We start from the raw sequence: 13,121 nt of genomic DNA on the forward strand, positions 1-13,121 counted from the left end.
TGTATGTGGTCCCTGTCAAGTAAAGATCAAATTAAAACTAGTCCTGAGGTAAGACAATGTTGGCATTTTCTTGGTCTGGGTAAGATTGGTCCTCCAGTGCTAGTCTGCCTAAGCAGTGGACAAAAACACAGAATATTTACTGGACTCTTATTGGAAAGCTGTACATTTTATATTTAATTTCCATGAAGAGGATGTTAAATGTAAAAAAAGTAAAACATCTTATTCAGCCTACAAACCTGAGCCAGAGAGAGTTCTAAACTTTCACAATGTGTGCTGAGTTTGTTAAGAGGCGATCTAATTTATTATGTTTCAAAGTCATTTGTAATGTGCAACGTTTTAGACACGTTAGGTTTTTTTTTTGGTGGCAAATCTATGGAGCTTCCAGATCCCGCCCACTTCATAGTTACAGATGTAAACTTCTCATTCATTTTTTCCATAGAGGTTTATCTTTCAGAATCGTTATTGAACTCATGGCAACATAGTGTTAAAGTCATGCCCGCACAGTTAGCCCATGTTTTTTAATTTATGTATTACATTATCCTGTAATAAACAAATAAATAAAATAATAATATTCTTGTGCACTACAACACTTGGGCCTCTGGGTTTAGGGAGGCTGAGGCTCCATCCAACTGCTCACGCAGAACGCTGCCTTTTATCACATCAATGAGATGCGAATCGAACTTTACAAAGGCAGAAGAAACATAAGCAGGCAACAATTTGGATGTCAAGGATGTTTAGTCATTGTGTGGACACCATGCACCTCCAGAACATGAGTTCTGTGAGTTATTCAATTACAAAGTATAAACCAAACTTAGTGTGTGTAACGTGGTGTGTGTACACACACATCTGTAACAAAACTGAGCAATAACAGGTTAGGCTAGGTTAGGTGTCTTTGTTTGTACCCTTGGGTAAATTGGTTTGCAGTGATTAAGAGACATTAAACATACATGCACACAATATAAAAAACAGACATAATGGATTAATCAATTGTTTAATCACACAGAGGGAGCTTGTTTCAGAGGACAATAGCTGCAGGGACGAAACTGTCTCTATATCTTTTGTTCCTGCATTTTTGCACAACCAGTCTTTGCCCCGACTGAAACAGAGCGTCCAGGGCGTGGCTCCAGTCCTGCATTATACTGGAGCTTAGTTTCTACAACATGCTGGTATATATAGACTCCATACTTCGTTGTGGCTGTCCGATAAGCTTGCCAGCCAATTTCACAATCTGAGAAAGTGCATTTTTGTTCTTCACTGACACATTTCCAAACCAAGAGGACACAGAAGGCTAAGATTGACTCAAAGAAAGCTGAATAAAACAAAGACATACGAGTCTTGTCCACATCAAAAGTTGCCAGTTTCCTGAGGCAGTGCAGGCGCTGCTGTCCCTTCTTGCACACTGCCTCACAGTTGGCATCAAAGTTGAGACCAGAGTCAATGATTATGCCCAGGTGCCCGGATTGTGCCATAGTCTGACCATTGACTGGGACCACCTCAGCTGTGTGCTTTTTCTAAAATCAGCGACCATATCATAGAGTCAGATCACAGCTGACCCTTCTCACCCTGGACACGCTTTTAAATTGTTTTTCTTTAATGATCCATGACAGGTCGCCCCCTCCTGGAGCAGGCTCACAATGACGGAGTCATCAGCATGTTTAAGAATAAACCTGTTTCCATAGTGGCTCTGCAGTATACTGGTGTACACCCTTGTGGTTGGTCAGTGGAACTACAGACAGCACTCCATTCACCCTTGTAGTTTGTATCCCATCAGTTAAAAAAGTGAGAATCCATTCCACAAGATTCTTTAAGAGACAATTGATTAAATTATGGGGCTGGGTAGTGTTAAAAGCTGAGGTAAAATCCATAAATAAAAGCCCGGCATGAGCTTTGTGTCCATCCAGGTGGTTAAATACCAGATTCAATCAAGTAACAGTAACATCCTCAACTCCCCTGTGTGGCCTGTATGCAAACTGTAAAGGGTCAACCAGCCCCTCTGTAGACCTCAGGAGTTAAGCTCTAAATATTTTCTCAAATGTTTTCATTACAATTGACATAAGGGCAACAGGTCTATTGTCTGTACATGTTTTTGGACGATTTTGTTTTCGAACAGGGACAAGCGAGGCATATTTCCACTCTTTGGGCACAGTCTGCTCTCTTCAAGTGGTGTTACATATAGAGATACAGAGATATACAATGAAGGTTGGGGCTTCTACCGCACATGTTCTAAGCAGACGCCCACAAATGTTGTCTGGGTCAGCGATTTTGTTTACTTCAATTCTTTTTGTGGCTCTTTCTACTTGAACCTTTTAAATATTAAAGTGCTGAGTGTCCATATGTGCATAAGTTGCCATTTTAGTCTCTGAATTTCAGAGTTAAAATCTTCAGTATTGAAGTAGTTATAAAAATTGAATTAGAATGTATTAAACATTCAACAATGTTGACACATGCACACATTTCTTTGACCATACATTTTAAAAGTATAAATTAAAATCAAGTGCATTGTCACAAGCTCACAAAAACAATAAAATCGAATTTATCGAATATGATTGTTTAATTAGATCATAAGCGCTTGTTAAATGTAATAAGTTATTATGTTAACAATAAAATAATATTTTAGGGGCTAAACATATATTCAAGAAAATAACTGAGAACTGGATACCCTCTAAATTTAGAAGAGCACAAATATTCCTCTTGCCACCGTACTCAAGTATCTCACAAGCCATATTTGGTGTGTAGCCGTCATTGAACCATGCTTTGTAAGCAACCCAGAGCAGATATAAGGAGACTGACAGGACCCTCAGAGTGTGTGGCTGAACTGCTCCGGCTTGTGGTGAGTTCAACTTCTCCTATTACATGGAGACAAATTATTATTTTAATATTACAATTATTCTTGTATTTTAAGACTTTGCAAAATAGTTCAGAAGTAATCACTAAATTACTGTCTCAACAGGACTGGAGAATAGAATATTTCACATAGAAAGTTTAAGGTATTTGCAACTGATAAATTGAACATTCAATGCTTTATTTTTGTATGCAACATACCTACTGCACTGTGTTGGGGGGGATCACCAGACTGTTCACCAGACGGTTCTTAACTATAGGCCAATATTTAAAAGGCATGGATAGAAAACAACTATGCTAATAACTTTGTTTTTTGTTAAACAACAACCAATATTCCAAAAGGTAGACATTTTCTTGAACCTAGCTCTCTAGTCTAACATGGACACATTGCTTTATGTCAGAAGAAGTGTGCAGAGGTGTTTGGATAATTGCTTGAAATTACATTCCATTTCACTGTAGTTTCTATTTTTCATCAAACATCAGCTACAGACTGGAGTCTGTAGCTGATTGCAACATTAAATCACATATTAGTACAAATGAGTACAATTATGCTATGAATGTACTCAAGACTAGAACCATTATCTTTCAGAACTAAACGCCACCATGAGTACGGATGCGGAGATGGCCATTTATGGCAAGGCTGCCATTTACCTCCGTAAACCAGAGAGGGAGAGAATCGAGGCTCAGAGCGCACCCTTTGATGCCAAGTCTGCCTGCTATGTTTGTGATGTCAAGGAGCTGTACCTCAAAGCAACCATCCTCAAGAAGGACGCTGGCAAAGTCGCTGTCAAGCTCTTGCTGACTGAAGAGGTTAGTGTATTTTAATGAAAATATAACTCAACAACAGAATTAACAATGCCCTACTTACACGTTCTGTCATAGGAGAGGACAGTTAAAGAAGATGAAGTCTTCCCCATGAATCCTCCCAAGTATGACAAAATTGAGGACATGGCCATGATGACCCATCTCAATGAGGCCTCTGTGCTTTATAACCTCAAAGAGCGTTATGCAGCATGGATGATCTACGTAAGACACATTTTATTTAACAGATGCTAACACATAAGCTCTGCATTAAGAACAAGTTAATTAATGTTAGTGTGCACATTACTTCAGACCTACTCTGGGCTGTTCTGCGCCACTGTCAACCCCTACAAGTGGCTGCCAGTGTACGACCAAGAGGTTGTGACTGCCTACAGAGGCAAGAAGCGTATGGAGGCTCCACCCCACATCTTCTCCGTTTCTGACAACGCTTATCAGTTTATGCTTTGTGGTATGGCTCATTGACAGAAAAACTTAAAGTAATGTTCAAATGATACATAAATGGATAATTGTTAATATGTATTTTGGTTTATATCTTAACAGATAGGGAGAACCAGTCTGTCTTGATCACGTAGGTTTCTCATTTGTTATTGTGCTGAATTATTACGTGGATTCACATATGGTTCTTACAAGTCTGTTTTCATCCTCAGTGGAGAATCTGGTGCTGGAAAGACTGTGAACACAAAGCGTGTCATTCAGTACTTTGCAACAATTGCCGTTAGTGGTGGAGAAAAGAAGCCTGAAGGAAAGATGCAGGTTTGTTTCGGTTTAAATTTACTGAAAACTTATTCAGGACAAAAAATGTGAATTCAAAAGATTTAAACGCAATCTTCATTTTCTTTGCAGGGTTCTCTTGAGGATCAGATTATTGCAGCCAACCCTCTGCTGGAGGCTTATGGTAATGCCAAGACTGTGAGAAATGACAACTCCTCTCGTTTTGTAAGTATTACTTTAGGAAAAAAAAAAACAATTTGCCTGAATATTTGTGTGATATTATTTTATAATTTGACTTTAATCAAACAGGGTAAATTCATCAGAATTCATTTCAAAACAACTGGTAAACTGGCTAGTGCTGATATTGAAACTTGTAAGTACAGTTTTGCCATTAGAGTGGGTTGTAAAATGATTTATTGTGTTTTTTTTAACAAAGTTCCCGACTCTTCTAGATCTGCTGGAGAAGTCTAGAGTGACATTCCAGCTTTCCGATGAGAGAGGTTACCACATCTTCTACCAGATGATGACCAATCACATGCCTGAGCTCATTGGTGAGTAAAATCCAGATAAAGCATAAATACATAGCATTTTATTTTTGGGCTCTAAAACATCTTGTCTGTTTCTTGAAGAAATTTCTCTCCTCACAACCAACCCATACGATTTCCCTATGTGCAGCCAGGGTCACATCACTGTTGCCAGCATTGATGACAAAGTTGAGCTGGAAGCAACTGATGTAAGTGACTCAGAAATCACAAAGACTATACAGAAAAGAATAGCATGTAATTATGGGAATTTATTGAAACCAGAATGCCATTGACATCCTGGGATTCAATCATGAGGAGAAGATGAGCATCTTCAAAATGACTGGTGCTGTCCTCCACCACGGTAACATGAAGTTCAAGCAGAAGCAGCGTGAGGAGCAGGCTGAGCCAGATGGCACAGAGGGTAAAAGCAGCATAATGTCTTCTGAAATAGTCTTCTGAAATGATTATTATACTGGTTTGATATATATGAACACAACATATGTATATCGTTATAGATGCTGACAAAGTTGCTTACCTGCTGGGTCTGAACTCTGCTGACATGCTTAAGGGTTTGTGCTACCCCAGAGTCAAGGTCGGAAATGAGTTTGTCACCAAGGGACAGACTGTGCCTCAGGTAAAGTGAACATTTGAGAGGCAATCGATGGTACAGTTTTGTAAAGAGTTGGCTAACACAAGTTCTTTTAGGTGATGAATGCTGTCCCTGCTCTGGCCAAGTCCATCTATGAGAGGATGTTCTTGTGGATGGTCATCCGCATCAACCAGATGTTGGACACCAAACAACAGCGAAACTACTACATTGGTGTCTTGGACATTGCTGGCTTTGAGATCTTTGATGTAAACTCAAATCTAAAATGTAAATCCATTTGGTTACGTGTGGGTGCTCATAGAAATACTTGTCTTGACAGTACAACAGCATGGAACAGCTGTGCATTAACTTCACCAATGAAAAACTGCAACAGTTCTTTAACCACACCATGTTTGTCCTGGAGCAAGAGGAATACAAGAAGGAGGGTATCATCTGGGAGTTCATTGATTTTGGAATGGACTTGGCAGCCTGCATTGAGCTGATTGAAAAGGTAGGCTATTGGTTTTGAACAACAAAACAGAGGAATTTTAAGAAAGTATTTTAGTTTCTAAATAGATCTGGCTTGACTTTCTTCTAGCCCATGGGCATCTTCGCCATCCTTGAGGAGGAGTGCATGTTCCCCAAGGCTTCTGATACAACCTTCAAGAACAAGCTGTATGATCAGCATCTTGGTAAAAACAAAGCGTTTGAGAAGCCCAAGCCAGCCAAGGGCAAGGCTGAAGCCCACTTCTCCCTGGTGCACTATGCCGGTACTGTGGACTACAACATCACTGGCTGGCTGGACAAGAACAAGGATCCATTGAACGAGTCTGTAATTCAGCTGTACCAGAAATCTTCAGTCAAACTTCTGGCTATTCTCTATCCTCCTCCTGTTGAGGGTACGATAACTTACCATGTATTTATAGTTTCATATTACTTATATCGGATCTTTATTTTTTATAAACAGAGGTTAAGGGAGCCAAGGGAGGCAAGAAGAAGGGTGGCTCTATGCAGACTGTGTCCTCACAGTTCAGGGTAAAGATTCACAAAAACATTCAATTAAGGTATATATGTTTATTTATGTATTTCTTTTATATGCTTGTTTTAGGAAAACTTGGGCAAGCTGATGACTAACTTGAGGAGCACCCATCCTCACTTTGTGCGTTGCCTGATTCCCAATGAATCCAAGACTCCAGGTAAAAATAATTGTGCTGTGACACCGGATTGTCTAATTATTTCCAAAAAACTCTTTGCTGACTATTATTTTGACTCCAGGACTGATGGAGAACCACCTGGTTATCCACCAGCTTAGGTGCAATGGTGTACTGGAGGGTATTAGAATCTGCAGAAAGGGTTTCCCCAGCAGAATCCTTTATGCTGACTTCAAACAGAGGTATCAGTGAACTTTGTGAAAGTATGCGTTCTTTTAAAAGACAAACTAAACAAGTTATTTCCCTTAAAAGATACAAGGTGCTGAATGCCGGTGTCATCCCTGAGGGTCAGTTCATGGACAACAAGAAGGCTTCAGAGAAGTTGCTGGGATCCATCGATGTTAATCATGATGAGTACCGATTCGGAACCACAAAAGTAAGAATATCAGTAAATATAGTTTACGGCACATACGACTTGGACTTAGAGAAACGGCATTAATCCATAACGTTCAATACTTTGATACAGTATCTCACACATTGCTATGTATTGATGTATACAAAATAAAAAAAGAGGGAAAAAACATTTTGATAGTTAAATTAGCTAAATTGTTTCAATCAGGTAAATAAATAAAAAAACATTGTATTCATACTATGTTGGTGTTATGTTGATAGGTGTTCTTCAAGGCTGGTCTTCTGGGTGTTCTTGAGGAGATGAGAGATGAAAAACTTGCATCACTTGTCACCATGACACAGGCTCTGTGTCGTGGTTACCTCATGAGAAGGGAGTTTGTAAAGATGACAGCAACAAGGCATGTCCAAAAAATACAAAGGAATTAGCTATAATACCAGATATACATTTGGACTAATATGTTGAAATTTCACAGAGATGCAGTCTATACCATTCAGTACAACGTCCGCTCATTCATGAACGTCAAACACTGGCCATGGATGAAGGTGTACTACAAGATCAAGCCCCTCCTGAAGAGTGCTGAGACTGAGAAAGAGCTTGTCCAAATGAAGGAGAACTATGAGAAGATGTCCACTGATTTGGCTGCTGCTCTTGCCAAGAAGAAGGAACTTGAGGAAAAGATGGTATCTCTTCTGCAGGAGAAGAATGATCTGCTGCTCCAAGTGGCTTCTGTGAGTACACAGGCAACTTTTACCACAAATTGAAACATTATAGTAACAAACAATTGTTTTGTCCTTCAGGAATCTGAGGGTCTCGCAGATGCTGAGGAGAGGTGCGAAGGTCTCATTAAAAGCAAGATTCAGCTGGAGGCCAAACTGAAGGAGACAACTGAGAGGTTGGAGGATGAAGAAGAGATCAATGCTGAACTAACAGCCAAGAAAAGGAAGTTGGAAGATGAATGCTCTGAGCTCAAGAAGGATATTGATGATCTTGAGCTTACCCTGGCTAAAGTGGAGAAGGAGAAACATGCCACTGAGAACAAGGTTTGACCAATTTATTCCACACATCACACACTTCAAAGACATAATATGATTCTTAATTGTGTGTTTTTGAAAACCCAAAGGTGAAGAACCTGACTGAAGAGATGGCCTCCCAAGATGAGAGCATCGCCAAGCTGACTAAGGAGAAGAAAGCTCTCCAGGAGGCTCACCAGCAGACACTGGATGACCTGCAGGCTGAGGAGGACAAAGTCAACACTCTCACAAAGGCTAAGACCAAGCTTGAGCAGCAAGTTGATGATGTATGTTAGCTTTCTACTTGACCCTTCTAGCTATTAATAAGAAACTTTGAAATATATATATTTTTATATCAAATTGCTTTTCCCCAGCTTGAAGGGTCTTTGGAGCAGGAGAAGAAGCTCCGTATGGACCTGGAGAGAGCCAAGAGGAAGCTGGAGGGTGACCTGAAACTGGCTCAAGAATCAATCATGGATCTTGAGAATGACAAACAGCAGTCTGACGAGAAGCTGAAGAAGTAGGTCTTAGTAAATGTATTAGATTACTCTGGCTATATGAAAAAACATGATTTTAAACCTTCTTCTCCTCCAGGAAAGACTTTGAGATCAGTCAGCTTCTTAGCAAGATTGAGGATGAGCAGTCTCTGGGAGCTCAGCTTCAGAAGAAGATTAAGGAGCTTCAGGTGACGCGTCTTTTGGGCTGGATCAAAAAAGGCAATATTAATCTTCTTTTATCGTGAACGCTTTGATCTGTTCACAGGCCCGCGTTGAGGAGCTGGAGGAAGAGATTGAGGCTGAGCGTGCTGCTCGTGCAAAGGTTGAGAAGCAGAGAGCAGATCTGTCCAGGGAACTTGAGGAGATCAGTGAGAGGCTGGAAGAAGCTGGTGGTGCTACTGCTGCTCAGATTGAGCTGAACAAGAAGCGTGAGGCTGAGTTCCAGAAGCTCCGTCGTGACCTTGAGGAGTCCACTCTGCAGCATGAAGCCACTGCCGCTGCTCTGCGCAAGAAGCAGGCTGACAGTGTTGCTGAGCTAGGAGAGCAGATTGATAACCTCCAGCGTGTCAAGCAGAAGCTTGAGAAGGAAAAGAGCGAGTACAAAATGGAGATTGATGACCTCTCCAGCAACATGGAGGCGGTGGCTAAAGCTAAGGTAGTGTGATGATGGTTACTATGTGAACAGACATCAAGTCATGAAAATTGCACATAGTAAATTACAAATAAATCTTTAGGGAAACCTGGAAAAGATGTGCCGCACTCTTGAGGACCAACTAAGTGAAATTAAGACCAAGAATGATGAAAACGTTCGCCAAATGAATGACCTGGGTTCCCAGAAAGCTCGCCTCCTCACAGAGAATGGTAAGACAAATGTCAAGAAAATAAGTTAGCTTTTTCTGACCAAATATTTGCATCTAAGGTGAGTTTGGCCGCCAAATTGAAGAGAAGGAAGCCCTGGTCTCTCAGCTGACCAGAGGCAAACAGGCCTTCACACAACAGATTGAGGAGCTCAAGAGGCAGATTGAAGAGGAGGTTAAGGTATGAAACACATGGTTGTTTGAAACCAGACAATGGTATTGTGAAGCATCATAACATTAACTGTTTACACAGGCCAAGAACGCCCTTGCCCATGGACTCCAGTCAGCCCGTCATGACTGCGATTTGCTCAGGGAACAGTTTGAAGAGGAGCAGGAGGCCAAGGCTGAACTTCAGCGTGGCATGTCTAAGGCCAACAGCGAGGTAGCTCAGTGGAGAACAAAGTATGAGACTGATGCTATCCAGCGTACTGAGGAGCTTGAGGAATCCAAGTGAGTCTAAAATTGGTGGCACAACATTCCAATGCAGATTAATTAATGCAGATATTAATTTTTACTCATCATATTTACTCTTTAAAGAAAAAAGCTTGCCCAGCGCCTACAGGAGGCTGAGGAGCAGATTGAGGCTGTTAACTCCAAGTGTGCTTCTCTGGAGAAGACCAAACAGAGGCTGCAGAGTGAGGTGGAGGATCTCATGATTGATGTGGAGAGAGCTAATGGTCTGGCTGCCAACCTAGACAAGAAGCAGAGAAACTTTGACAAGGTACAGACTCTTTTCTTATTTGATCAATGTGTTAATTATCTGTGATCCTTAAGTCTTTTTTTTTAAATTTGTGAAATCTAGGTCTTGGCTGAATGGAAGCAGAAGTTTGAGGAGGGTCAGGCAGAACTTGAGGGAGCTCAGAAGGAGGCCCGCTCACTGGGAACTGAACTTTTCAAGATGAAGAACTCCTATGAGGAAGCTCTTGACCAGCTGGAGACCATGAAGCGTGAAAACAAGAACTTGCAGCGTGAGTTTTAACCCAGGATTATTGACATCTATAGTGGAGATTTGAAGACAAATATGTTATTTACATTTATTTCCCCGTAGAGGAGATCTCTGACTTGACTGAGCAGATTGGTGAGACTGGAAAGAGCATCCATGAATTGGAGAAGTCCAAGAAGCAGGTTGAGACAGAAAAGATTGAAATTCAGACTGCCCTTGAGGAAGCTGAGGTAACAAATATACTAATCACAAAAATGTATTTATTACCCTGAAATTATTTGTAGCAAGAGAAGAAGCTGTATTTCTATTTATGTATTTTGATTTGTTTCAGGGAACCCTTGAACATGAAGAATCTAAGATTCTCCGTGTCCAGTTGGAACTTAACCAAGTGAAGGGTGAGATTGACAGGAAGCTGGCAGAGAAAGATGAGGAAATTGAGCAGATTAAGAGGAACAGCCAGAGGGTCACTGACTCCATGCAAGGCACTCTGGACTCTGAGGTCAGAAGTAGAAATGATGCCCTCAGAATTAAGAAGAAGATGGAGGGAGACTTGAATGAGATGGAGATTCAGCTGAGCCATGCCAATCGCCAGGCAGCCGAGTCCCAGAAACAGTTAAGAAATGTGCAGACACAGCTCAAGGTATTGCAAGACATTTGTCGCAGGATGGTTATGTTGCTATAATCCATTTACAATGACTTACTCACTCTTATCCAATCAGGATGCCCAATTGCACCTTGATGATGCAGTCAGAGCTCAGGAAGACTTCAAAGAACAGGCTGCCATGATTGACCGCAGAAACGGCCTGATGGTGGCTGAAATTGAAGAACTCAGGGCTGCTCTGGAGCAGACAGAAAGAGGGCGCAAAATCGCTGAACAAGAGTTGGTTGATGCCACTGAGCGTGTTGGACTTCTGCATTCTCAGGTAAAGAGATTTTACAAATTGACTCAAATGTATGACATTCATTACATAAATGTATGTGTTATACTGAGGTTCAACATGAATATTTGTTGTTTTCTTTATTTTAATACTTCATAGAACACTAGCCTGCTGAACACCAAGAAGAAGCTTGAAACTGATCTGGTTCAGATCCAGAGCGAAGTTGATGACACTGTTCAGGAAGCAAGAAATGCTGAGGACAAGGCCAAGAAGGCCATCACTGATGTAGGTTTCTTCAGGCATTATTTTGGACTTGATTAAGAAGGTAAAAGTCCATTATTAAAGTCTAATGTGTTTACCAGGCTGCCATGATGGCTGAGGAGCTGAAGAAGGAGCAGGACACTAGTTCTCATCTGGAGAGGATGAAGAAAAATCTGGAAGTTGCTGTCAAAGACCTGCAGCACCGTCTGGATGAGGCTGAGAATCTGGCCATGAAGGGTGGCAAGAAGCAGCTCCAGAAACTGGAGTCCAGGGTAAGACTGACATTGTGAAGACCAAATCAAAAAGTGACTCAATGAATCTGTCAACAAAACTTTGAATACTATGAATCATACTTTCTAAAGGTGCGTGAGCTTGAGACAGAGGTTGAAAATGAACAGAGACGTGGAGTAGATGCTGTTAAGGGCGTCCGCAAATATGAGAGGAGAGTCAAGGAGCTCACCTACCAGGTATGTAAGCCAAATGTAAACTGTATTTATTCTTCTTAACCTATTTTATTTTCAATTACTAACTATTGCTTTTGTGTTTAAGACTGAAGAGGACAAGAAGAACAACACCAGGCTCCAGGATCTGGTTGACAAGCTGCAGCTCAAGGTGAAAGCCTACAAGAGGCAGGCTGAGGAAGCGGTAAGAGCCCAACATTTACAATTATCTTATTAAAAAATTTGCAGCATTTTTTAACTATATTACATTCATATGCTGCAGGAGGAGCAGGCCAACGTACATCTGTCCAAGTGCAGGAAGGTTCAGCATGAGCTGGAGGAGGCAGAGGAGCGTGCTGACATTGCAGAGACCCAGGTTAACAAGCTGAGAGCCAAGACCCGGGACAGTGGCAAGGTAAATAATGTTGTTGTTTTTTTGGTTTACTATATTATTACTTCTAACACAATACTTTTTCTGATTTATATTTACAAAATAAACTAACACTCAATACTTTTCTTGCAGGGAAAGGAAGCAGCTGAGTAATACCGTATATTGATGCATTTGTTTATTTATTATTGCATTTATTGTATGACAAATGGCAATTATTCAAATAAACCTTTAAAATCCCCTCTAAACGATACCTGTAATATTTACTTGAGTTTGAGGGATTTTTATTTATCTATTTATTGGAAAATGATCATTGCATACTGTGCATTTCTACACCCACTTGGTTTTCAGCCAGATAAAGAATGTCACTTACACTGCTGTGTTCAGCCCAAGCATGGTTTTGAAACTAGGCCCACATTGCCAGTATTCATGGCTTTGAAACACAATTAACAATACATTATTTAATACATTCTTAAATCTGAAAATGTCCCTTCAATTTACGTGAAACGTATTGGGGTGATCGCGATCTATTGGTCGATCTCAGAGGCAGTGAGGGTCGATCCCAAAGACCAGTCTGTTTTTAGTTTACAGCCTGACATTACAATTGAGAGCTCTACAGCAGCACGAGTGGACCGGGTGGATGGTATTATTTTAGCTGCTTTTCCATGAGCATCCATCATCAAAGGAAAGAGGAGAGAGAGTCAAGGCAGGAAGCAGGAGGAGGAGAAAGTCAAGGCAGGAAGCAGGAGGAGGAGAGAGAGTCAAGGCAAGAAGCAGGAGGAGGAGAGAGAGTCAAGGCA

General features: G+C 40.9%; 1 protein-coding gene across 1 annotated transcript; it reads left to right on the forward strand.

Annotated features, from left to right (window-relative positions):
• Positions 1–3,430: 3,430 nt before the first annotated feature.
• LOC140349407 (myosin heavy chain, fast skeletal muscle-like) lies at positions 3,431–12,563 on the forward strand. Its single transcript, XM_072435719.1, has 39 exons — positions 3,431–3,651; positions 3,724–3,867; positions 3,955–4,111; positions 4,204–4,231; positions 4,311–4,416; positions 4,507–4,599; positions 4,684–4,747; positions 4,827–4,925; positions 5,004–5,107; positions 5,181–5,319; positions 5,414–5,532; positions 5,604–5,753; positions 5,825–5,995; positions 6,083–6,383; positions 6,452–6,519; positions 6,593–6,680; positions 6,760–6,877; positions 6,948–7,071; positions 7,308–7,444; positions 7,520–7,775; positions 7,845–8,087; positions 8,168–8,344; positions 8,432–8,577; positions 8,652–8,742; positions 8,820–9,209; positions 9,289–9,415; positions 9,474–9,592; positions 9,665–9,861; positions 9,949–10,132; positions 10,214–10,379; positions 10,460–10,584; positions 10,686–10,994; positions 11,074–11,277; positions 11,392–11,517; positions 11,595–11,765; positions 11,856–11,960; positions 12,043–12,138; positions 12,217–12,348; positions 12,457–12,563. Exons 1-39 carry the CDS (start codon positions 3,445–3,447, stop codon positions 12,475–12,477), a joined length of 5,802 nt encoding a protein of 1,933 aa, XP_072291820.1. The 5' UTR covers positions 3,431–3,444; the 3' UTR covers positions 12,478–12,563.
• Positions 12,564–13,121: the final 558 nt, after the last annotated feature.

The sequence above is a fragment of the Eucyclogobius newberryi genome, unplaced genomic scaffold (genome assembly GCF_026437365.1).
Source record: "Eucyclogobius newberryi isolate DKJ021-1_F unplaced genomic scaffold, fEucNew1.0.hap1 SCAF_7, whole genome shotgun sequence".
Lineage (NCBI taxonomy): Eukaryota > Metazoa > Chordata > Actinopteri > Gobiiformes > Gobiidae > Eucyclogobius > Eucyclogobius newberryi.

What these genes read in the sequence shown, in the direction of transcription:
- LOC140349407 (XM_072435719.1), top strand. Translation starts at nt 3,445, where the DNA reads ATGAGTACGGATGCGGAGATGGCCATTTATGGCAAGGCTGCCATTTAC. An exon ending in AGCTCTTGCTGACTGAAGAG is followed by an intron (nt 3,652 to 3,723) that starts GTTAGTGTATTT and finishes GTTCTGTCATAG; the next exon opens with GAGAGGACAGTTAAAGAAGA. An exon ending in TATGCTGACTTCAAACAGAG is followed by an intron (nt 6,878 to 6,947) that starts GTATCAGTGAAC and finishes TTCCCTTAAAAG; the next exon opens with ATACAAGGTGCTGAATGCCG.